The following is a 25,617-nucleotide window of genomic DNA, read 5'->3' as shown; positions in this document are numbered from 1 at the left end:
CTGCACACCTACATCTATATGAATGATATACTATACCTATATAAATTACATGTATCAATTGGTTATTTTGACATCGTCCTTTCCGTTATCCTGCTCATCTATAGGTATTTGGTGAAGTAGTAATTACTGAATGATTTATAGTTTTGTAGCGAATATTTTCATATTTCGCGGGAAAGGGAAAAAAACGACGTACGTAGCTGAAAGACAAACTATGATATTTCTTTCATTCTCTATTTATTTACTGCCTAACTATCTGTATATCTCTTTATCTATCTATCTACCAGTCCATCAAATGAACTGCTTATCTGTCTATTCATCTATCTATCTTTACACAGACATGCAAATATAAGCTGGCAGTGAAGTTGCCTGAGTGCTTGGGGGTGGTGGGGGCCGCATTGTTACCAGACACTGTAGACAGGGATCTTTGTTGGCGGCCACCAGCTCACTGCTACTTGACGTCAAAATAATTGAAGTCTTAACCTTGGTTGTTATGAATATCCCTTCCTCAGTCTGTCACACTGTCTCGAAGTCTATGAAGATTTTTTTTTCTTTACTGAAAGACAGTAATGTCTTGTCCTCCAGCCAAGCGGGAACAACAATCGTATACGAAGAAATACACATAAGAAATGAAAAAAAATAATCCGTTGTTTAAGTAATAATTACGATAAGGAAATGCTGTATTAAATAGGGAAATAGGTAAACCAGGAAACTTTGTCAAAATGATATGGTAGCACTGAAAAGTGGAGGAGGAGGAGGGCAAGAATCGGCGAACACTTCAGACCAGCGGGATGAATAGTGCGTCAGGGCGATGTGGCTACAGCTAAGTGTGTTGCCTGGCTGACAGAGACGGCTGATATGGACAGGAATAAATCCCAAATACTTGTAAGTCAAAGCAGATATGTGTGCGTGTGTATGTGTCTTGAGGGGGCGTGAGGCTATACCCATGTGAGGGGGGGACTTATTTCCGTCCAATATGGCGTCAGAGGAGCTTCCTGTTTACATATATCTCCCCCTCCTTGTCGCTTCCCTCTCCTCACCCCCACCTTCTCTGCAATAGATCATCCAACACGTGTCCTTACAAACTGTCACCATTCCATAAGGAAAAAGGGTCTGAGTGCTACCTCTTAACGCAAATCTCTGGGGTTACTATCATCTTTGACAAGTTTCATGCCATGTCATTGCCGGCTTATATGTATTGTTTGACATATATGATACTCCTTCTTGAATTGACTTGTCTTGTAAGGCTCGCCACAAAGGAGCTAGACCTGAGCTGCTTTGGGTTGCCTTGTGATTGCTTGAGAGGTGAGGAAAGATGCATCTCGCAAGGGTGCCTGTCTGGTTACAAAATAGCTGGCATAGTTTATAATGGTGTTCACGTTGCTACTGTTGATCTTTAGCAGGATTCTATTTCATTGTTTTCTAGTATGTAAATGATATTACCATGAAGTGTTGAGTTATGGTTTTATGAATGTAGTACTTGTTTTTAATCAATAAAATGTTCTGACTGGGTAAATGTTTACAATAGGTCATTCCTCTGCCAAATATTATAGTTTGTATCCTGAGACTTTTGAGAAAATGCAAATTTGATTCTATTTTGGTATTCCAGACCAAGTAAGTCAAAACAAACCTAATTTAAGCTAACCTAAATCCCAATGAAAGTGGTAAATTTTTACAAATACACCAACAGCTAACTTCTGAATGAAATTAATGTTTTCTAGTAGATTTCAACCTGTTTTGAATGAATATATACTTCATTTCCATTGCAAATCTGCATTTTTTACCTCCCCCCTCCCCTTGTCTCTTATGGAAACACGAGTTTGTCGTAAAACGAAGCATTTTTTCTGGTATTTTCACCTGTTTTGAATGAATCTGCACTAACCTAACCTAACCTAACCTTGCTAATGTAGCCTAGTTGAGACGACATGCAGCACTACTGATACGTCTTCCTCAAAACAACATTAACTTTATCTAACACAATTAAAGGGATCTAACAAAAGCAAACTAGCCTAACCTGACTGGTGATGCTAAGAAATTAATATAAAGTCATTACCTTATTTCTTTTCATAAAATCTGGTGATACAATGAATATGATTGAGGCAACACCTTGCCCGGGCAGACATCTTCCGTGGACTGAATTCAAATAGTTGCTTCTCTCTACAAACCACTTTGATTGGCTAGATTTATTCTGCATTATATTTATTGGTCAGTGGCTGCATGCCCAAACAAAAGAACCAATCATCATTCATTCATTTTACACGTGCACAAATACGGTAATGTGACTATGCACACACATAATGGTGTTCTTCATTACCCGTCAGTCCATCACATGGGTGGGTGTTGCTCGCTCACGCCAGAAAAAAGGGAAATTCATAAACATCTTTATCAACGTTTTTAAACAATTTGCGATGGGTTTGTATGTGTTCAAATTATTCAGAATGATAAGCTCTATAAGATTAGAAGGGTATCAAAAGCCATGTTGCTGTTAATGTTAAAGTAAGATAATACCAAAAACCTAACCTAAGCTAAGCTAACCTAACCTAAGCTAAGCTTATCTTACTTATACCTATTCTAACTCTGTTTTTAGCATGATGTGTTCATATTCAAAGGCATCAATATGAGTCAGTAATAGCTGAATGCACTTAAAAAAATTCATAGACATGAAGTAAAGTGTGTTTACTACCACAATATGCTGTCGTGTCATGCACTACTGACAAGGACCGATTGTAAACATTAACCCTTGTCTGACCTGGAGTAAGGAGAAACTAATGATTTCCAATAAATAGCAAATATGTATACCGTTGGAAAATAAATGATTAAGTACTTTGTTACATATTCTAATCTGAGCGTCACTAACATTCTTGACATAATCTAACCTGATCTTTAACATAAACCTAACCTAATGTAAATGTAACTGAAAATTTTACATTCCCCACAGGTCTTGCTGTAGGGGTAGATACAAAAACCTGGCTTAGGAGAAATCCTGAGTCATCTGTAGCATCAAGAGGGTTAATGACATTTTTCACTTTATACTACTAGTTATATGATATGATTGTATACTATGGGGTTTGTGAAAATCTGTAAGGAAATAATAAAAAAAGGAGGAGGCAGAGTTATACTGGACCATTACCTACTTTTATGCTGTGTATCATGCTGGGCTGGCATTTATTGTTTCCCTGCATATACATTAGCTGGCCATCATAATATTCCACTGTGGTGCTGGGCTTCCTCACTTATCTAGTGTAAATCATAACTGGCAGCTTATCTTAAACAGGACCAACATTCTCCACAACTAATTAACTAAACCTGTATTTTTGGGAGAAGCCCACCAGGTGAGATAGTATAGTATGTTACTCATTTTAGAAATTATTTTCAATATTTTCAGCTTCTTGACAAAAGTGAGCTTGAGACAGTAGCCAAAGCTCTGTCTTCTGGATGTTGGACTCTCAGTGATTCAGGACACATAGAAATAAGTGATGGCAGCACCACATCTGGTGTGTGTGGCAATTCTCCCAAGCTCACCCTTGCTCAGGGAAATGTTCGGCCGGTCACACAGGCATCGGGTGAGTGTGTGTGACATATTCCTCCACATGCTTGTTATTTACATTGCATATTTGTTTGAAAAAATGATTGAATTAAATAGTAATATTCTGCTTATGATTTTGGTCTTAATCAATTATACATGTATAATGTTTAATAAATTTTGGAAAGTTTCATTCTGAACTAGATCAGCTTTTGGTTTCTGTCTCAAACAACCCTGGAGATCTTTTGACTGATTTGTAAACCTATTAGATTTATGACCTTATTTACTTTTAATGTGTCAAAACAATTACATAGTGTTGTTTTACAGGGGCTGGAGGATCAGCCAACATTAAGCGTCCAGTATCTAGTGAACCTTTGAATCTTCAGCGAGACAATTCCCATATGACAACACTGACAGAATTGGGCAAGAAGTTGATAGAGGCTGCCAGGGTTGGTGATACAAGCCAAGTCAGAAGGCTGATGGCCATTGGAGCACCATTTGCATCAGATGGAGTAGGTATACTCACTGTCCTTCAGATTAATTTTCTAGGTGGCCATTATATGAATATGAGCATCAATGTTCCCTCTCTATAATTTGTTTTCTTCTCATTTTCAGCCTATTGGAATGAACCCATTACACTTGGCCTCACAAAATGGTCATTATGAAACCTGTGAACGTCTTTTGAGTGCCGGCATGAACAAAGACGCTCGCAATAAGGTTAGTAGACATGTTCTCTCCAAAGTTTGTTTTCCATATGTGAATTTAATTAATGGCCATTGTAGGAAGTAACTGTGTGTCTCCTTCCTGTATATTCCAGGGATTGGTTCTTGTGTCTTTGCTACAGCTGAATGAATATTGAATTTTAATTTAATTTTCTATGAAATGATTGTTGTATTTTTACTAGAATGTGAACAGGTTGTTTTATGATACTGCAAATATTTCCAGGTAGACAAGACTCCTCTTCATCTTGCTGCAATGGAAGGCCACACTGACATTGTGCACTTGTTGATCAAGAGTGGAGCTAATCTAAATGCTTGTGATATGGTAAGATTTGTAGTGATCGGACTTTGTGAAGGAACGCAGAGAATCACTTGAATTGAGCAATGCACCAATCTAAGCCATATTGCATGTAATTCAAAACCTTAGCATCTGTATTATATCAAAGTCAGAAGTGCAAAGTGAATACAGTGATTTATTATTAACTACTGGCATTTGATTCAGAATACTTGTGCAAATCTTGGTGATGTAATGGTGTATGAACTAATTATTTGTGTTTAGGTATGACTTACAAATTGAGGAAATGTATCAGTGATTTAGTAGATACAGATGACTCTTTAATTTTTAGGTTTCATATATTAAGGACAAAATTTGCTGAATCTTAGAATGCTGTTATATAAACTGAACTGAATGCCTTAAGTTATTATTGTATTTGTAAATCTCTCTCTCTCTCTCTCTCTCTCTCTCTCTCTCTCTCTCTCTCTCTCTCTCTCTCTCTCTCTCTCTCTCTCTCTCTCTCTCTTTTACCTGTAGCTAAAGATGACTGCCTTGCATTGGGCGTGTGACAGGGGGCATACCTCAATAGTGCGCCTCCTACTGCAGCATCAAGCCCAGACAGACATAGCTAACAAGTGAGTGTATTAAGTATGCTCCACAACATAGCAATCCTTCCTGGTGCTGTTCCAAGGAGGATGTGGACTAGACTATAGAATAAAACTTCTCCAAGGACAGCGTTAAGTTTTGTGGCATATTTAATATGTCGCATGATGCTGGAGGATCTCCTCTGGTCTGGGATGGCTTTCTGAGTCTGGTGCACTTCTTTGTTCAAACAGCAGTTGGTTAGTTGCTTTATAGTGGCAAATATCTTGATAATGGTTAGCCACTCATATTTATTTGTAATTTCATAGTTTGATTGTTTCATATTTAGTGATGACATTTTTTAATTATTTATTTACAATTTTTTTCAGATTTTTTAAAACTCCACTTCATCTTGCAGTTGGAAATCGGCATGACAACATTGTCGTCTTACTTCAGGTAATGTAGAGAAATTGTTTTAGTGGTCCTTTCTTGTTATTAATGACCTAGTTAGTTTGATCAAAAGTCAAGACAGTGCTAGAAAATTGTCAAAAATAAAAAGGAGAATGACAGTTAAAGAGAGAATGAAAAGGAGAGATGTAAAGAAGTGAGACAATGAAAGGCATATAATTTTAGCCTGTCCCTCCCTCTTCTTTCATGCCAGTTGCTCTTCTGATCTTGCTATCTGCATATCTTCCCTCTTCTTGCAGCCGCACTGCATGATATTTTCTTCTCTCCCCTATTCTATCCACCTCCTTAATGCAAAAGTTAACCAGTGTTTTCAATCATTCATACCTTTCTCTAGTAAATTGGAACTCCCTACTTGCTTCTGTATTTCCATCTTATTACTTGACCTCATTTAAGAGGGAGGTTTCAAGACATCCCTCTCCTTTGGCTAGCTCTCTTGGACCTGCACAGAGACTGGCATTCTATGTGGGTCCTCTCTCTCTCTCTCTCTCTCTCTCTCTCTCTCTCTCTCTCTCTCTCTCTCTCTCTCTCTCTCTCTCTCTCTCTCTCTCTCTCTCTCTCTCTCTCTCTCTCTCTCTCTCTCTCTCATAAAAAAAAAAGACAAGCAGCTGTGATGACAATTTTGTTTGATATTTATTATTGGATATTATAATACTGTGCTTCTTCCAGGGTAAAATTTCACCCAAGACTGAAAACGAGGATGAGGAAGAGCAAGAAGAGACAGAGGAAGATGATGATGATGATGATGATGGAGGTAAAGAGCCAAGACAAGCTAAAGCACCTGTCTTCGGTTTTCCAAGCAGTAGTCTCAGTGACATACCGGTTGTTTGTAAAACTGAAGAAGTTCACACTGAGTTCATAGAAGAAGTGAGTGAGTTAGTTGTATTGGCACTATCCCCTTCATGCATTACTGGAGAATACCTTTTAGTGTTTTGAATTTTGTCACTACTTATTATTGTACCTTTTTGGATGGGAAGATGAAAATTAATTTGAAATATGTGGAGTGATGAAAGATTACTGTTTTGTACTTTGTAGTGGAATATACATATAATTAGCACTAGTGATGTTGAAAGACAGTATGGCATTCACAAGTTAACACTCAAGACATTTACTCCCTAATTTTGGCTAATGCTTTTCTATCTTCCCAAGCCTGCCCTTTTTTTTTTTTTTTTTTTTTTTTTTTGTCTGCATGGAAAAAAAGTAAAAAAAAAAAAAAAATTAAAAAAGCTTCCTGTGTAAAGAGATGGATGTTGATTTAGGTGTTGTCTACGTATCTAACACGGCAATGTCATCAGGTGTGTGAGAGCTCCGATCCTGTTATTGAAGATGAGGAAGAAATACCAACAGAAGAAAGTGAGCTGCCACACTCAATTATGGATGATTTGGAAGGTAATGGTGTTTGATAAGTCTCTTTAATTTCCTTGTGCATTAATTATAAGGACTGCTTTATGAAGGCTTACTGTCCTCTTGTCAGTGTGAATGAAATTAAGTTTATTGAAGAGTGTAATTAATACTTATTTCTGTTAATATCAGATCAGAATATATCCGTGCTGGCGTCTCTTGCTGAACTGGCTCAAGCAACAAAATCATCAGACCATTCTGTAGGTATGTACAGTTCATTGTTGTAACCATCATGGAGGAGTGACTTGCTAAGCAGAGTAAGCATTTACTCAGACTAAGTAAAGAATGGAATTTTATTTGGTTTTATTTTTGTTTTTTGTTTTGTAGGAAGTTCTTATCACATTGCTTTGTCCCATGTTTGGAGAGAAAGATTGTGTCAAGTTTCTCATTCTTGCAAGCAGTCCTAGCATAGCAACCAAGTGAGACCTTGCATGTCCCACCTTTTGTATCTTGAACACTGGCTTCACCTTAACACACACCTCAGAGGATCTACAGATTTAATTTTCTACTTTCAGAATGAAGTTCATCGATCTGCAATGGTTAGGATTTGGCTATGAGCTGTTGATGTAAAAGTTAAGATACAATTTTTGGATGGTATTTTTAAGCATTACTTCTTATGCATATTTTCAGATATGTCAAATGCAGCTGCCTTAGAGCTCCTGAAGGCTCAAGCTGCCTTGTTACCTCTTGATGATTCTTCCACCCTGGTTACTTCTGCAGTGGCACACGGTCAAACACTTCATCTCACTGAGGCTGGAAGACAGGCTCTCAAACTTATTAAACAAGTGAGGAGTTACATATATTTTTATACTACTGCAATTGATGCTTTTTAAAAATGTAATTTTCTATGGGACAATCTTATTAGAGGCTATCATGGCTTTTTTGTGCATTAGATTGTTTGATCGTTGGGTGCTGCATTGTATAACATTTATCTTGCTCACTAATTAGAATTGTGGGTAAAATTATTGTTCTTTAGATACCTAAATGTTGCTGCAACCTTGTTTTGTTTCCAGGAATTACCATTGTTTCCAACTAGTACACTGCCAAAAGAAAAGAACCAAGAGGAGGAGAGCACAGCCAGTGAAAAGACAGGTGGAAGTACAACAATAAAGAAAGAGCATTCTCTGCCTACAACACCTATAGCACTGCCACCACCACCACCACGCCCTCCGCCACCATCCCTTCTATCTTCAGTCTCATCTTCATCTACGCCCACATCGTTGCTGTCACCCTCATCATCATCCACATCCTCATCCCTGCTGTCAGTTTCCTCGCTATCTTCATTACCATCATCATCCACGTTACTCACCTCACCGTCATCATTGTCTGTTTCGTGCTTGCCTACTCTTTTAGCTTCACAGACAGATGAAGGAAAAGAGGAAGAACAAGTTACTCAAGTCATCACTCTGACTGCAGAACAGTATGCAGCTTTAACAAGTAAGTTGGAAAATTTTGTCCAGTATTGCAATTAGTTTGTAACAGTATTAGTTGAATGTTAATTGATTTTGTTTTCAGAATAAGATGAATTTTAATAGGGTGAATGAATGGACAGACAGATGGCAAATGTAGGGGATGAGGGATATTCCCTATGAAGTGAGATAGAAGATACTAAATTTGCATTCCTTAGAGACAGGTTAAGAGGGGACCTGATTGAAGTATGTAAGTGGTATAGGGTTTACAACAAAGGGGACATGAGCAGAATTCTTAGGATCAGCAGCCAGGATGGAACCAGAAATAGTAAGTTCAAGCTTGAGAAATTTAGGTTTAGGAAGGAAATTGGAAGGAACAGGTTCTTTAGCAGAGTGATTGATGAATGGAAATGGACTCAGTAATCATGTTAGTGCTGAGTCAATAGGGAGCTTTAAAGAATAAACTGATGATACGTGGATTTAGGTAGCTTTTGTTCACAAACGTGTAGGCCTGACAGTCTCTTGCAGCTTCCTTAATTTTCTTATGTTCTAATTGTCTTTATTCTAGGTTGATAACTAAATGTAATGTTAATGCCATTCCTGCCTTTTCTTTCTTAATTTTTAATTGTGTAATATGATGATAGCTAATATCTCTTACTGTACATTTGTGGTCTTCTCTTAATTGTAATTATGTACGCTATAAATTTATATATAGTTTACATTTCAAAGTTCTTAATCCAGTCATATGAACAGTGAGCCAGTTATTCTAGTGAGTATTAACAATTTGACGATGGTTATGATTGACGAAAAGTCATCAATGGAGAATGTAAGATTAGAGATTGAGGAGCTTAAGTTTCTTTTTTTAAGTCAGTCAATAGAAATTGAGTGTAACCTCTGAGGTGATAATGAATTAGAGAGGGCTGATGTAAGATGTTATTTAACAGTCATCAGTAACATGATTAATTTTGCAGATGGTGGCAGTGGTCCTGTGATATTGCAAGTGTTGCCATCAGATGGCACAGAAGAGGCCATCTGTGAAGCTAATATCAATACTAGTCCTTCTCCATGCAAGCGGCAGAAAATCATGCAGTTGGTCACAAAGTTCCATGGATCCTCTGACCAGCAGCTTATAATGGCCAAGATATCAGGAAAGGTAAGGAAAATGTGCAGGTATCTTAGCACTTACTAAATAACCTTGGGAATCCTTATGGGAGCATCTTCGCATTGGTCACATGGATATTTCTTGCCGGTATATTTATAAAAAAAATTTTCTTATATCCAGGCTAGTCTTTACAGTAGTTACTAAAATGAAGATGCCTGCATTCATTATATTAACTTTGGGTGACTTTTTTTGTGTAGAGGTGATCAAGTCTTTCATAGATTAGTTACATCCTAGTATGTTCCAATTCCCAGGATGCTTTGTTGAGGAAGTGTCGTTTGCTTTACATTACTTTTCATAACTATTGCCAGTGTTTGAGTATTCTGCTCTATAAGGCTTATATTATGGATATTCAGAATGTTTCACTTCAATATATTAGTATAGGTAATCAGTGTAGCTTGTGTGCTCTTTAAAATAATGAATGAATGAATTAGTATTGGGTTGCATACAGGAAAATTGTACCCGTGTTGTCCTATCTCATCTATACATAGAGAGACACCCTAGTATACTGGTACAACCATTCCTCACTCAGGTGCAGTTGGGGAGAATCTCTCCTCTTCTCTTCTCCCTAAGAGATCCAAGGGCTGTGATTGAGGATTATAACTCAATATTGGTGGTATATAGATAGATGTGTCTATACACATCAGTTACATTTTGTCAGGAGTTTTGCCAATACAGTTACATTCTTAACTTTTTGTAGTTAACCGGACTTTCCATTTTAAGGTGCGTCCACACGGTCAAACAATGTTCGACGGAGAAACATTGTTACCAATTACCAATGGAAAGCGGAAAGGTAGAAGGTATTCGGATCCATCCACATATAGTTTGTGAAGTCCGATTCATAGCCATTCTCAGTTTTTATAAAATGGTTGCATGGCTTCCCCTTTCATTTCCGTTTCTGCAACCACTCCTTGCACCATTCTCTTCTTGTCACCTCCTCCTCATGTAGAACAGCAATGATCATGCTGTATAGTGCAATTTTCTTAGTCTTGTTTTTTTTCTTGGGTACCATGGTAGTGATGTACTGCCCAAGTCCACACACTGACTTGAATACCTGTGTGTTGCCAACGGACATCACCTTAAAACATTGTCCATCGGTCTATGTCTCGTGAGCAGAGTAAAAACAGTGGTAAACATCATCATCTGGTACCACTGTTTGTTGCCAGATCCACTTCCATTGTTTCAACCCTTATAACGTCATGTTACCATGGTAACAACATTTGTCTGTCGGACATTGTTCGACCGTGTGGACGCACCTTTACATACAGAGGGGAAAACAATTTGATCTAAATTGCTTGAAGGAGATTCTGGAGTGGCAGGCAACTTTTGTTACAGGAACAATGCGTTACATTAGCTGTAATCAAGCTAAAGCTAAAGCTGAGATGGTGTTAATTTGGTGCCCAGAGCTACTTTCAATTTAGGAAGTAGTGCATGCAATCAATCAATCATCATGCTGATTACATTTGAAAGATAATAAATCTACAGCAACAGGGCTTGTTTTTGTTTGCTGGGATTAAAACTTACCACTTGATCGATCTACAACTGTGTTCATGCATGATATATATATGAATTTTAAAAGAACATGTTCACATATGTTTTACTGATTGTTTTGATTAAAAGAACTTGTTTACATCTGTACAACTTTGCAAATTCTAAGGAGCTTCCTCTGTTAAGTGTCTTGTTTCTCGTCGAATACAACGGGGGCACCGAAGAGGACAGAAGCAGCCAACATGATAGCATGCACTGCAAGTAGCACATAATGCCGTAGAATCCAACTGGAATGGAAATATTGGCTCCCCTTCTCCGCAGATTTCACATATAAAGCCTTGGCCGGCACAGACCTGCAAAGTAGTTTGGGTATAGATGAGTGGCATTAAAGTAAAGGTTTATCACTAAGAATCTATCTATGTAGTAGGTTAACATCCACCAAAAGGCAGAATGTAGCTACAACAGGCACCAGTCTTGTTTTTATTGTATCTATGGTAGGACAGAGCCTTACTAACCATCTTTGCACCAAGTTAATTAACAAGCATTGTGCTGGTGAACATTGATGATGACAAGAGTTACTTGCCAAAAGTGTAATAAAGCTAAAACAATTCACAAATTTAAGGAAAATTTGAATATGGAGACAGGACAGCACAAGCTGCCTAATATGGCTCTTGTCAGAACTAGGGTAACACACACACCAATAGATTACAGAGAGAGAATGACTGTAATTTCTGTAATTTACAATGTAATCTTTTGGTTGGAGTCTCTCTCTCTCTCTCTCTCTCTCTCTATATATATATATATATATATATTATATATCAGTACCTGACACTTTGCTATGTGATTGATGTATAGTTTGGTTATCTTCTTCACTTCTCCTACAAAGGAACCATTCTTTGCAGATATCAGGTCTTCCAGCGAGTATGCTTGTGGATCACTTGCCCAGTGTTGGGGTCTATTATACATTAATTTCTTCTCACTGAAAAGATCCATGTGTTTACTTTAAATTCTTCTCCATGTTGTGTCGCATACTCCAGTCAGATAATCAGATTTTTAGCAAAAAGATTAAAGGCTTCTTTAGGTCAAGAGAAGCCAAGTTTAATAATTTCTACATGAAGGTGAAGATTATGAAATATATAAGAAAAATAATAGAAAGAATGCAGATTGATTTTGAATGACTAGGTTACTAGAGTCTTACTTGTTTGCTCGGCTGCAAGTGTTGATGTATGGTAATGCATAGTAGAGTTGTAACCGATAAATACGAGTCTGTTGTAGATTCCGGCACTTTTTGTATAAGCCACAGTTAAGAGCACTCACATTAAACAGTGGATCACTTTTCATGCTTTCAATTAATTCCATGGAAAAGTTTGAAACTGGGTATCTGAAAATATAGTCGTGCATCAGTTAAATATTCTTACAAGACAGAGTATTGTTGACCAACCCAAATTGCTGGTTTGTAAAAGGAATTATCCATCTCTGATCCTAATGTTTACATATGATCAATGAGATGGTTACCTTTGTCTTGATCAATCTTCTGACCAATTTTTGTCTCACTCTATATAGTACTAGAAAAACATTCCCATTCCCTCTTACAAATTAGAAAGTAAAAAAAGAACAACTTTGTTCCTTGCCGTGTTATATGTATGTATCAAGGTTATTGCAATAAACATGAGTATTTAACATTCAATACTTCCCATACAAGTCCTATGTAGAAAAAACATTTCTTTATTGGTAGGTTGAGCCTAAGGACTTTGATGTAACTGAACTTTGACATGTATGAAGACAGTGGAGAAATACTTTTTAAGGTAGATATCATACTACTTACGGTTTAAAATCCCATTTCTGTATTACTCTGGCAGGAATAATGGTGGTCTGATTGCTGTGGCATGTGGTGCAAAAATAGCGGCCAAGGTAGTTACAGAAGCGGAAATGTCTGCTGAGGTGCTCGGACACCTTCATCCCACAGCCAGCACATCGCCAGTCTTGAGTCTTCATCATTGCAGATCTCCTGAATGAAGAAATACTATTAGTTATTAATGCAAATTACACAAGTGGTCACAAGCAGTGTGGGGAGGTAAAAGTAGAGACGTAGAAGTGTTAAAGAAAGACCTCAAAGAAAAATGGACAGCTGGAAGGTGGTAATGTGTTGCATCTGTGAACTTTCATTATGTCAAGATATTTATTTAAGAGACATGCAGGCCAATGTTTAGAGCTAATCTTTGCAAATCATTAGTAGTTAGAAGTGCACTACTTTTCTGACATGGAAGCAGTATCATTGTTATTAATGATTGAACATGATGCTCATTGTATTTCCTAGGAAAGTCAACTAGATTATTCTAAATATCTATATATTTACACAGGTTCCTTTAGATCATCCGTGATTTTCTTCATGATGTGGAGGCAATTCATTTCTTTTCATTAGTGAAGAAACATGTCCACTGTTGAACAAATTCATGTGCCATAGTACATTGAAATTTTTAGTTAGTGCAACAGAACAGATCACTTTAATATGAAATACTTTTGTACTTCTAATGCAAAAATCTTGTTAGATAGAATATAAGAGTATTAATGTAAAAAAAATGGTCAGAGAAATACAATACTGTATATATATATATATATATATATATATATATATATATATATATATATATATATATATATATATATATATATATTATATATATTTATTTATTTATTTATTTTCAAATAATAAATGTGAAAGAAAAGTCTATTTTACTGTTCTTCCATACATATCTGCAAGTAAAATATTAAAAAAAATATATACTATTGAATAAAAATAATCAATCTTCAATCTACCTATCTATGGTAGTGTAGCAAGTAGAGTACTTGAGATGCAAATTATAAACTGTAAGGAAGATTCTGATACTCCATGGATCACATGACTGCAACAACAATGTTTTTATGTAAGGAGAACCAGCCAAGGGCAACAAAAATTGTAATTATGAAAAGGCCCACAGAAGTGTTTGCCCCTGAATGGGATTGAAAGTGACCGTCAAAATAATGGAATGTGTCAAATTTCCCAAGTGGAAATACAGAGATGGACCTTAACATGGAAACATTAGTCATTCTAAGGAAAATCAGGAAAATACTCCTGACGTCCCACCTAACTAGCAGAGGCAAAATGCTAAAGACATCACTGCTCTTTCAAACTTGTTCATTAAATGCCCCCCACTCTTGCATGGCCTCACAAGACTCCCTGTTTACTCATACTCTATGTCCACTAACTAAAGCAAGAATTTGCCTGTATGTATCTTTATTACTTTTATACCTATCATAAGTGAACTTCTTAACAGTGTAATGATTACATAAAACAAGTCCTGAGTATTTTATTGTGAAAAGAGACTTACTTAGTGGAGGTGAGAAGTGTAAGGATGAGCTGAGGTCGAGGTGGAGCCCAGTCTGACGTACCCCGCAGCTGAGGCTGTGGCAGGACTTTTGTGGGTGATATTACACATCCATCTTCAGGGCCAACAGCAATACTAGTTGGTAATGGCAGCAGCTGTTGCAATGAGAAGAGAATTGCTTTTTGATTACTTCCTTATTTTATGTTTCCTCCATTTCTGACTAAATTTCAGCATCTCAAACTTTTAGTGTGAGGATGGTTAGTATTTTAGTAAGTAAAACATCCACAATTTTACAAAATTCAAGGGAACAGTAAGCAAGTATATAAATAAACAAGTCCATCATTGAAATAAAACTGTTAAGTTATTAATCTAATGGAAAAAAAAAAAAAAAAAAAAAAAAAAATCAAAATAAAGAATACACAACATAACATTTCTATGGCCAAATAATCATATGAGAAGTTAGAAGAGAAATATCTGAGGCACATCTTTGATTCAGAAGGGAAATAAGTCAAGTATTATTACCTTTTGAGGAGCTTCTTCTTCAGTCACCAACCACTCCAATTCAGAGGCTTTGGGAAGTCTCTGTTCATTGAAATTCTTTAATAAATTGATGGCAACCTTTTCTGCTGATGTGAGGTCAAAAGATGTCTTTCTGGCTTTAGTCGATGAAATGGACGACTCGGTGGGTGTGTCTGAAAAATGTAACCGCTTCTATACACTGTCCATAACATGGGAAAAGTCATTCCTCTCAAGTACCAAGTGTTAAGACCTAGGAAAGAAAAACCCTCCAGATAATGTGTAGTAGTCTATCACTTTAATATAACCTAATATGTATGTAGGTAAGTATAGATTTTCAACCTAAGTGGTGGGAGACTCATCCACGCCTGGGCGAAGGTTAAGATTTCAATAAACTGCTATACACAGTTATCTTAGTTTTGGCCAGGGTGGCATGAGTTGCCCTTCTAATGTAGGACCCTCTTTTATCCCTGACTGTAAAGGATTTATAGTGTGGAGAGTGATTACCATGTGCAATCCTCAGAGCACGACAATCAGTCTTGGTCTTACCTTCCAAGTCTTCAGATTCCTGGCCAAAATCTTCTGTGTCTGATACAAGATCTGACTCACTATTGTAGTATGAGCTGGGTGGTGACTCATTGCCACTACAGTCAGTTGTACCTGCAAAATATCAACACATGTAATACTCAACTTGCTGAAAACCAGACATGGTAGTTATGTAACAGTTCAGAAACATGAACTTAACACACGTATTTTTATCCTACTTGGGGATCTTTAAAAACAAATAGAAATGCTGAGGCAAACTGCAGAGTGATGACATAAGGGAAGAGCTGGACACGGAACTGATATTGCCCTTTACTGAGAGAGCCCAATTACGGTGATATGGACATGTCACGTGTATGAAAGAGAACCGAGCAGCAGTGATGCACTATAAATGGACTCCATGGGACAAGAGGCTCACTGGAAGACCACGTAAGAGAAGGAGAGAAGGAATAATATGCGAAGGAGTGGTTGGATGAGGAGAGACATTGGAACACATTGAAGATGCACAATTGTACGTGGACAGAGAAGAGTGGAAGACATTTTAGAGGCAACATGACTGACAGAAGCAACTCTACCTGGTGAATGGTGAGGAAAATGACATATATACCTGACTAGTACTTGACATCATCACAAAAGAAGTTACTATGTGCAGTGGCTCAGTATTTTTCTACAAATAGCAAGCAAGCATGGATTCAATGTTTTTCCTTATTACAAGGAATCTTTTGAGAATGTCAAGGTATTACTTACTTTCTGGCTTGGGAGGTGAGCCATAAAACCATCTGTTGTCTTCAGGGTTTGCCAGGATGGGTGTTGTGGTCATGGAAGGTGTTGCTGTAGCACCCGAGAGTTTCTGTCTTCTTTTTTCTTGAATTTGAGCTTGAAGGTTGCGTATTTCTTCATCACTGTCTTCTGGTGCACCAGGACCTGAACTAAATTTTTGGTGCCATGCATTGAACTGCATCTGAAAATGTAGCATAAAAACCTCACAAAATGTATGCATCCAGGTAATCAGCAAAATGTATGGCTATGCAGCTACTTCTAGTTTATAATTTCATAATTGAATAATTTCAAAATTATTAATGAATATATTGCTGTATGAAATTTACCTGTGTTAGAGCAGCAATCACAGCCTCAGATATATTGAAGTGTGCATTTTCTTTGTCAAGTGCAGCATGCTGCTTGTGAAATTCCTCAGAAGAAAGAAATTCTATGAGACTCTGACCAGGCTGAGGCCGCGGAAAGAATCCATTGTCAGCTGCAGGAGTTATGCTGTGGCCGCCGTCCTCCATGAAGCGCTTCCTCTCTGGAACAGGTATGCAGTTGGAGGAGCTTAACGTCTTCTCAAGATCTGGGTCTGTATTTGAATGAGTGAACTGCAAGTTATTAACTATTTCCTTGGATCCATCAGATCGTGAACGACTGTGAGTCTTCTTCTTCTTCATTTTACTCTTACTTGATATTGAGAAACGTCTCATACTGTGTGCAGGTGCACTGGCAGCTATGCCATCCGGAGCGTCTGCAGTTGGACTAACAGGCATAGGTGCTGACATTAGTGGAGGGCCTTCAACACACTTCTCAGAGGAAGTGCAAGTCACTACTGTGGAATGTGATTTTGCCAAGCTTTGTGATGTTGCTCTGAAATCATTTCCCTTGTGACAACAATCTTCCACACTATCACAAAGCATACATGGCACGAGGAGATCTGCACCATGTTTCTCTTTTGTGCCATGGTGGTCAGCGCCACTCTGCAGAACTCCTCGACTGTCAACTAACGATTTCACAGATAAAGATGAAACTTGCTGGAATGGCGGCTGCCTTCTTCTCCTTCGTAAAGAGAGTGGTTGGATTCCTTTGGCTGTATCGTCACTGTCCTGGTCACTGTCTGTAACAACATGCACCGTCTTGCCACTGCCAGAACGATGCCTACCTTGAGGCGCCTTGAACTCTTGAGATTCTCGTCTTCTATGAATACTTGTGTGAGAATGATAGCAACCGCTGTCCTGTTCATAATGCACCTCTAGCAAGCTGGGGGATATACTATTATCTGGTCTAGTGCTATCATCACTTCTGTCAGAGAACTCATGCTTTAGTCTCTGAGCTGGGAAAACTTCTTTAGGCCTTGCACCAGTAATTTTACCAATATTTCTATTGTGAAGCAAACTGGACTCGGAAGGCAAGTCATTACGGGATGGATAGGGGGAACCATCTGCCATGAGTATTGCTGAGTGATTTGCAGGACTTGTAGCTGGCCATTCACAGCTATCAGAGCTGCCATCTGGACTTTCCCTAGACATGGGGATGCCCACAGCTTTTGAATTGTGGCATCTAGGTGGGCCTTCAATCTTTATATGTTCGCTGATAATCTGAGACTTTCCCTCCTTATTCCTGAGAGGTCCAGATCCTGCGTCTTCCATTAAGCATTTATTAGCATCTGACTCTTGAGACAAGCTGGGATGCTCCATGCTTTTCAGTGTGCCTTACAGTTCTACAATTTTTTAAACTTGCTTGCCAGCATCTCCTTTTCATGGGTGTATTTTAGATCTGTATTCATCCTTTACTTGGATCAATCGTAGCTCAAGGGAAGCGGTGTGCATCCTTAGTGTAGTCATAATGACTTGGTTCATGTGCCAAGGCCTCTGTCAGGGCCCTAAATTTCCCATGATGGAGGTGAGCTTGCCCTGGAGTCAAGTCTGAAGGTTAAGGAAACCTGGAAAAAAACAAGAGAAAATTTTTTGTGTTCTTTTCAAAGTCTGTCCCAGAAAAGATCAAAGAAACAAAGAAAACAATGATATATTATACAGATGACAAGCCACAGGGAATCACCAAAGCAAGACTGTACTGTTTGCTGGCACCTGTGTCCAGCACTTTCCACCAATCATACAGTGCCACTGCTGGGATCATCAAATCCACTAAATTAACCAAGATTATTAACTGACAAATATAACTGATGTCAGTTTTATGTTACCAAGCCTGTGCATATATATATATATATATATATATATATATATATATATATATATATATATATATATATATATATATCAATGTTGCAATGTAATAGGAGGAGAGAAGTGGCAAGAAACTATATAATGAAGGCAAATCCATTCCTGCCTCACTGCTATATTTTGACCATTTTTATCGGCTAAACTACTATGACTGTCCGGGACACTTCTAGATGATTTTGGTGGACTCTTCACAAGGACACACACACACACACACACACACACACACACACACACACACACACACACACACACAGAGGTAAACAACTAGGTAAATACACACACATTACATTTCATCTTACCATTAACAATTTTCCACAATACTCGATAAAAAAAAAAAAAAATCACCTTAATAACCTACAAAAACACTAATAATGTCACCATTGATGAAGCTTCCGTCACCACAACCAGCCACCCCTCGGTCACTCACCCGCCTCTGCACCACCGGGAAAATGTCAATGGAACTTTACAAAGTGCTAATAATGTAAGTTAATCAGGAGCAGAGACTCACATGACTTCCCTGACAACCAGCTGACACACACTAAACAATTCCTGTCTTGCCAAACCTGAGCTGCGTTGCCACGTCTCCAGTGTTTAAAGAGTCAGCTAAATTTCAAGGTGATTGCTAGAACACAACAAGGCTGTTGAGTCACGGAGTATGTTCGGTTGTTCTTCCCTTATGAACTGGTATAATGCTGAATAATAAGATACACTGGTAGTTTGTGGGTAAGGGATGGAGAAGGAGCGTGCTGTGACTCAGTGGCGATGACGCAACACGCCAGGAAATGGAATTTCAAGTGTACGAAATGTAGCACCCGTCACAGATTACTCACTCAGGATTGCCTTCCGCTGCACTCAGATAATCGCTTCATAATAACAGTCACGAAGGATGAAATGCTCATTAACAAAGCAAACATATTTACGTTATCATAAAATTTTCCGTGTTTTATCTAGCTCCTCCCTTAAAATGAAGTGAACAGTAGGTAGCTAATTAGCTAATTGGTGTATGAACAAGGTGCATAAGCAAAGGAAGTAGGAAGTGCTGGTATTTACTCGCGTTACCATCAAATGCTACCATTCTCAGCTTTGGTAAGTCTGAAGCTGTGCTCTGGTTTGTCACCCGAGACGGACAACTCTTGCCAGCTCCTCTCCCACCATGTGTACCTGTGTAGTTGGTATTCATGGTATCCCTTTCCGGTAACAAACGTTATTGCTCTTCAGTGATCATGACTGGCAAGGCAACCTATCCAACCAAGCATTGTTAATTACTTTGTCTTAATTGAGACGCAGTTTTCCCTTTCCTTGAATATTATCTTGAGCACCAGTATGACTCTCAAGCAAGGAAGAAAAATAGCGATGCTTTCAGCCATGTTGCAATCTATAACTGTGGGGCTCATTTCATCATGTGAAGACAAGGAAGGACATCTTGCTATAAATTCATAAAAGCTTCAAATAGACATGCACCAAAACTATCACAAGTATCTGCATCAAAGGTTTCACTCAGATGACGCGTATTGTATTATGGGTGGGAAAGAGACAGGCTTGGTAAGCTCAAATGCCCGGAAAGATGATTACCACTGTGCGAGCGGTGCCGTGGCGGAATTTTAGGCTGCACATTGTGATAACTAAGGAGTTACTATATAATTAATGTGCGAGTCTGTTTTGTATTTCATCACAGTAAAAGTCTCTCACTCATCCCATATCAAATTTTATAAATAATGAATTACGCGCAAGTGTACCTCACATACATTTATTCATCTAATGGTCACTTATGCAGCTATGCATTAGACGAATAGAGGCTCACCCATGTGCTTCATCGAGCAAAGTTGTTGCAGGGGAGAGATGTTGGTGGTTTGCCTCACTACTTGGTGAAAATGTGGTTTAAGGTTATTTAGATCACCCATAAAAAATCTGATTGTAGTTTCCCAAGATTAATGCCATGCACAGTGCTTCCATTTTAGGTAAAATACCCTAAACTACGGTAATTGGACCCTTCTTAGGGTAGTGTTTAGGGTAATGCATAAACTAGGGTAATCTGCCGTCCTATGGATTTGTGTGCTTGGAATGGTGCCAATCTGGTGGCAGGCTGGTTCTCTTTCATGTTCGATTCATGTACACAATCATTCCCGTGACTTGTATCATCCCTTCACCCTCCCACCCCATCCCCTTTCTCCCCAGTCTCCACTCACCCGTCTATTACGCGTACACGTTTTGGACCTTCGGACGGTTAGATCACAGTTCACACACAAGTCAGTCACTTGTGAGGACGAGTCCACACAGAGCAGCCACAGTAGTGGCTGTAGTGTGTAGTCCTGTGTGTGTGTTTGGGGGTGGGGGGGCAATATTTAAACTTATGTATGATAAGAGTGCATTAATCAACAATTAATGGGCAACTTCGACAATCTAGGGTAAAACACTCGAATCTAGGGTAAAATTGACAAAAATCTGGGGTAGGATTTCATCAACTCATGGAAGCACTGGCCATGCGCCCAGATGCGTGTGGTCTCGGGGCTCATCTTCCGAACACGGGCGGTGTGTGACAACCGGGTTTACATAAGCTTATCGTTTCCTTTGATACTCACTTATCGACCAACCCGAAGAAAGAATAAATAGCTGAGCGAGCTGTATGCTGTCTGTCTCAGCCCATCAGCCCACACTGGAGTCAGCCCCATGGACTCTTGGGCAGTCTCACTAGACCAGTGGTTCTTAACCTTTTTACTACCACTCCCCTTCAAGGAATTTGTCTTTCCCTCCACGGCTCTCCCTCGCATCTGTGAATACAATATCTTTCTAGATTTTAGAGGAAAAGTGATACTTTTGTACTTTTCATAAACTTCTAATTACTTGACCATGCTCTCGTTAAGAGAATTGAAAATATAATTAAATAATTAGAGAATTTCCTATTTTTGCCCTGGGGCTCGCGCCCCTCTTGGAAATAAATGACGCCCCCATAGGAGGGCGCGCCCACAAAGTTAAGAACCACTGCACTAGACACTGCATAACGGAGGGTTTTGCGATTAGGAAGAATTGGACATGAAAAGTTGAGAATGATTCCATCCCAGTTAGTCTTAATCAAATGGAACCGTGGGGAGATTCATTCAAGAAAATGACCAGATACCCAGCAATGTAATTCAAGGCGGAGGTTGACAAGTTCTTGAGATCTGATATTGTGACTCCAGGTACTGTATACCAGAGTCCACCTCAGCCTGTCAAGCACCATCAAGCTTCTCATTAGTTAGATTTAACCTGCGGAGAGGATATGCTGTGTACCGGACAGCGATACATCACTTCAGCCTTAAAGCATAACAAGCGGCCTTGAATTTTTCACAAGAACATCAAATAAGAACCCACATATACTGACTCAAAGCGAAACACTGTCACGATTGAGATGAGTGGCACCACAAATACTTACCTGCCTTGCACATGGTGCACCGCTCAGCACTACATGAAGCAAGAATAGCACCGCTGATACAGAGACAGGAGTTACGTCTGAATGCTAGTTTGCTACGGGACACTTACCTGATGAGGGACTTCCTGAGAACCACACCAGGCCTGCTGGGGAACTGGGATGCAGGTACGACTGGCAGCGGTGTATAAACAGGTAACATGAGCTTACTGACCACGGAACATGAAAACACATCAGTAAACTTTAGTGTATGGCAAGTTTGACTTTTATAAGTCACACTGTGGGAGGGACCCGTCTTAAAAAGCACTTGAAAACAGACTCCAAGGCAGGATGGAAGAGCAAGGAACGTGCCGGCCCGTCTCAATAGGCTGAACGGCACCAACTGATCGTCATCACCACAACCATCACGCCAGTCAGATTAAAAGCGATACTGCCTATCAGTTTCGCCAGCTACGTCGCCACACAGGGAAGACAGTGATTCTATGTACTGAAATGAAAACTTTTATGAATTAATAAAACCAAAAACAAGTAGAACACAAAACTTACATGACGTGGCATTGTGTCGTTCTCTGTTAGGTAAAATACAACCTCCTTGTATTTGTGTTTACGGTTTATTGTTATTGTTATCAGACTTTATTGAATGGATGTGTTCATAGTTATTTTCTAAAAAAAAAAAAAACCCATTTGCTGTAGAGAGAGAGAGAGAGAGAGAGAGAGAGAGAGAGAGAAATGGAGCCACCTTGATTTAGATTCGAACCAGTGTCAGAAGCTTCGCTTGGCCGAAAACCAGCATTTACTAGAAGTCCAATTATTGTTACTCAATGAAAATACTTGAGGTGTAGAGGAATAAAACACTTTGTGCATAGAAAAGTTTATATCAATACCTGGTCAGGACAACATATCGTGACCTTGACCTGCGGGCGTCTGTAAATACACACACACACACACACACACACACACACACATCGGCGATTACTACATAGCTTCTTTTTTGTTGTTTTTAATCCCATCTCTTGCATATTTTTGACATGCTATTATTCCGTCTATATGAAAACTACACGTACGTACATGAATGAAGGTGTAACACAAACATCTTACATCAGGAAGCATTATATAAGGATTTATTGGTTTATATAAGTTAAGTCTACCCGGTTTGCTTTCGTTCTGGAGATACAGAGGAACACCTACACAATGTATCTAGTCATCATTAAGTTCAGTCATCACAGCCATCACAGTATTTTCATAATGTTCGCTGTGATGCTGAAAACACATTTATATTAAAATCACAGAGCGTAAATCACATCACGTACCACAAAACACATAAGTATAGTTATATATATATATATATATATATATATATATATATATATATATATATATATATATATATATATATATATATATATACATAAAATTCCGGATGCCCCTTGTACCCCGCAGCAGGTGACGGAGGGAGAGAGGGAGGGCCTCCAGGCGGTGGTGCCCGGACCTGGCGGGGCTCCGGGAAGGTATAAGTTACGTGTGTCCCAGCCACCTCACCACACGTCCGTCGAATCGTCCGTCTGGATCTCCACCACCTCGCCGTTTAATCTGAAGAGAACACGCACGTTAGTTAACACACCAAGAATAAACCTGACAAAACTACACACAATACTTGGCAATTGTTTACGTAGCATTTTCAGTGACGGTCAGAAGTGACGATACGCTATCAGTTGGATGTCTCTTACATAATTCTAATATCTCCTAACAGTGACCAACGATATTCATAATTTAGCTGTACATCTTAGACTTCTTATCTTACTGAAGCCTATAACGTACTATTTCATTTATTCCCTGGTATGGGAGACGGCGGCGACCACAAGGCAGTGGAGCGGGGATGCGGACTCACTCACCTCTGTAGCTGACCGCGGGAATCTGTGCGGTGGAACACAATAATGTTGCCGGAGTTGTTCCTGGTGACCGGCTGATGCTCATTCTCCTCGCTGGAGCCTGCGGGAGCTGTGTTGATGCTCTGGCCTCTGGTTAGCATCCCAAGACCAAATGAAGACGAAGATGAAGCGACAGACTGGCTGGAGTCTTGTCGCAGGATGGACACTACCACCGGCTCGACCTCTGTGCCGCTAGGGTGGACGCTGGGCCCTGGCAGTGTCGGCTCTTCGAAGTTGACGCTCTTGGGCGACGACGCAACTGATATGGAAGACATGCTGCTCTGCTTTGAATCAGACCGCTGGAATGGCTTCACCTTCTCCTCGTAGTCCGGCAGCTGCGGAATGTCTAGGAACTGTTGGGACCGCTGGGATGCTGAGCGGAAGTTGACAGACTTGGTGGACTTTTTGGAGTCTGTTCTCATAATAAAGTTGGGATACTTCCAATGGGTCTTCGGAGGTTCCATCTCAAATGCGTGGTTGTCGACGCCGGGAGAAGGTCTATTGGGCTCAGGTTCTTCTGTGGTGGCCTCCTTGCCTCCTCGTTTGGAGAGGCGACGCAGCAATCTGGAGCCAGCGTTGAGGCCTGCGTTGAGAGGCTCCTCCAGTCGAGGGATCTTGAATCTCCTCTTTCTGGTGTCGTGCGAGTCCTCGATGATGATGTGACGATCGTACGGGGTGTCGAAGTCAACTTCTAAAATAGTAGAGAACTTATGGGGATAGATACAGTCCACCATAGAGATGACGAGGCCGCACACCGTCACCAAGCAGCCTGGGAAGGTGAGAGAAACAAGAATTAGGTGACCGTAGTAACATCATTCAGACTATCACTTGCAGCTGATGAGCGTGGAGATAACTTTAAGTTGTATCCTCGTCTTACTTTATGCTCGTATTCACCATTGCATTAAGGACATCATCATCATGGATACTGACCGACCACCAGCGTGAGCCAGAAGCACCAGCCCAGGCGGAAGGTGAGCGTCACGTCCTCGAAGCGGATGTCGAGAGGCTTGGGAGGCATGAGCAGGTAGAAGATGAGGCAGGCGAACCCCATGAGTAGCCCCGTGACTATCATGGTGTAGGCGCCGTAGCGAGGCACGTTCACCAGCAACACGTTCATCAGCAGCCACGAGGTGAACGCCGACCTGGTGGTGGGGAGGTACACAGAAATCAAGGGAGTGTCATGGGAATGTCGCCACCACCGGAGTGTTGGTGGAGGGCAACAGTGTAGTGCAGTGAAATGCAACATGCCTGTACATAACACAAGTATTGCATAATCATAAGCGTTTACTACAGTGACTAATGATCTCATTAAACTGTTGACATCTCACACTTATAGGGTAATTGGCCAATGGCTTAATGACAGTATCTTACCACAGGAATATGCTGCAATAATAGCCGGAGGTGCGGTAGTAACGACCCCAAGCGAAGCCTTCGTTGTCCACGGCGAGGTACTCCGCCACCGTCAGGATGGGATAGGGGAGGCCCTTGACCAGCGCCTCGCGGTACCGTTGGCGCATGTCGGTTGGCTTCACCCAGGTGAATCGCTCGTTAAAGTTGATGTCAAGGCTTCGGTTGTGCTGTGGGATGACGCGCATGGTGACGTTGGCGTGGTCAAGGCCAATGGCAACGCCCAGAGTAGCGTCGATTTTATGAGAAGAGAAGGCTCGGTAGGACGATCTGATGACGCCATCCGCCACGTGCCATGACGACCCCACATTACACACTGAAAGGAGGAAGAATGAGGTTAGTGACGGGGGAAGGCAGCCTACACCGCAAGTTATGCCAGACAGACGAGACAATCCATTACATCAAAGGTTAATAGTACACGGCCATATGTCAC

General features: G+C 39.8%; 3 protein-coding genes across 16 annotated transcripts in view; 1 reads left to right on the top strand and 2 right to left on the bottom strand.

Moving 5' to 3' along the window:
• Positions 1-617: 617 nt before the first annotated feature.
• LOC123516236 (GA-binding protein subunit beta-2-like) lies at positions 618-13,014 on the top strand. Of its 5 annotated transcripts, none has more exons than XM_045275464.1 (14): positions 618-882; positions 3,383-3,560; positions 3,848-4,032; positions 4,136-4,237; positions 4,466-4,564; positions 5,051-5,148; positions 5,485-5,551; positions 6,230-6,427; positions 6,856-6,949; positions 7,094-7,165; positions 7,592-7,746; positions 7,975-8,398; positions 9,342-9,523; positions 10,253-12,352. In XM_045275464.1, exons 1-14 carry the CDS (start codon positions 856-858, stop codon positions 10,358-10,360), a joined length of 1,989 nt encoding a protein of 662 aa, XP_045131399.1. In that variant the 5' UTR covers positions 618-855; the 3' UTR covers positions 10,361-12,352. The 5 variants fall into 5 exon arrangements, with proteins under 5 accessions (XP_045131399.1, XP_045131400.1, XP_045131401.1 ...); XM_045275465.1 differs by lacking the exon at positions 10,253-12,352 and adding an exon at positions 10,062-10,207; XM_045275466.1 differs by lacking the exon at positions 10,253-12,352 and adding an exon at positions 12,877-13,014 and having other exon boundaries at positions 658-882.
• On the bottom strand, positions 11,115-22,235 carry LOC123516235 (run domain Beclin-1-interacting and cysteine-rich domain-containing protein-like). 4 transcript variants are annotated; one of them, XM_045275463.1, is made up of 10 exons: positions 21,963-22,235; positions 16,548-16,744; positions 16,189-16,402; positions 15,448-15,558; positions 14,905-15,074; positions 14,386-14,537; positions 12,843-13,025; positions 12,216-12,398; positions 11,843-11,996; positions 11,115-11,370 (listed from the first exon to the last, which is right to left on the bottom strand). In XM_045275463.1, the coding sequence occupies exons 1-10, from the start codon at positions 22,081-22,083 to the stop codon at positions 11,182-11,184; spliced, it is 1,674 nt and encodes a 557-aa protein (XP_045131398.1). In that variant the 5' UTR covers positions 22,084-22,235; the 3' UTR covers positions 11,115-11,181. The 4 variants fall into 4 exon arrangements, with proteins under 4 accessions (XP_045131398.1, XP_045131395.1, XP_045131397.1 ...); XM_045275460.1 differs by lacking the exon at positions 21,963-22,235 and adding an exon at positions 18,955-19,281 and having other exon boundaries at positions 16,548-18,148; XM_045275462.1 differs by lacking the exon at positions 21,963-22,235 and adding an exon at positions 19,010-19,281 and having other exon boundaries at positions 16,548-18,148.
• Positions 22,236-23,243: 1,008 nt separating this feature from the next.
• Positions 23,244-25,617, bottom strand: part of LOC123516154 (dual oxidase maturation factor 1-like) — a 100,397-nt gene continuing 98,023 nt past the window's right edge. For 6 of the 7 annotated variants that reach the window (XM_045275308.1, XM_045275309.1, XM_045275310.1 and 3 more), the window contains 4 exons: positions 25,149-25,500; positions 24,708-24,919; positions 23,742-24,546; positions 23,244-23,439 (listed from right to left, as the gene is read on the bottom strand). In XM_045275308.1, the coding sequence (XP_045131243.1) occupies positions 23,385-23,439; positions 23,742-24,546; positions 24,708-24,919; positions 25,149-25,500 (1,424 nt within the window). In that variant the 3' untranslated portion in view covers positions 23,244-23,384. The remainder of the gene's footprint in view (positions 23,440-23,741; positions 24,547-24,707; positions 24,920-25,148; positions 25,501-25,617) is intronic. The other variant, XM_045275306.1, reaches the window with a different exon arrangement.

Source organism: Portunus trituberculatus, chromosome 40, assembly GCF_017591435.1.
Source record: "Portunus trituberculatus isolate SZX2019 chromosome 40, ASM1759143v1, whole genome shotgun sequence".
Classification (NCBI taxonomy): Eukaryota; Metazoa; Arthropoda; class Malacostraca; order Decapoda; family Portunidae; genus Portunus; species Portunus trituberculatus.
This window is presented reverse-complemented; position numbering and strand designations above follow the sequence as displayed.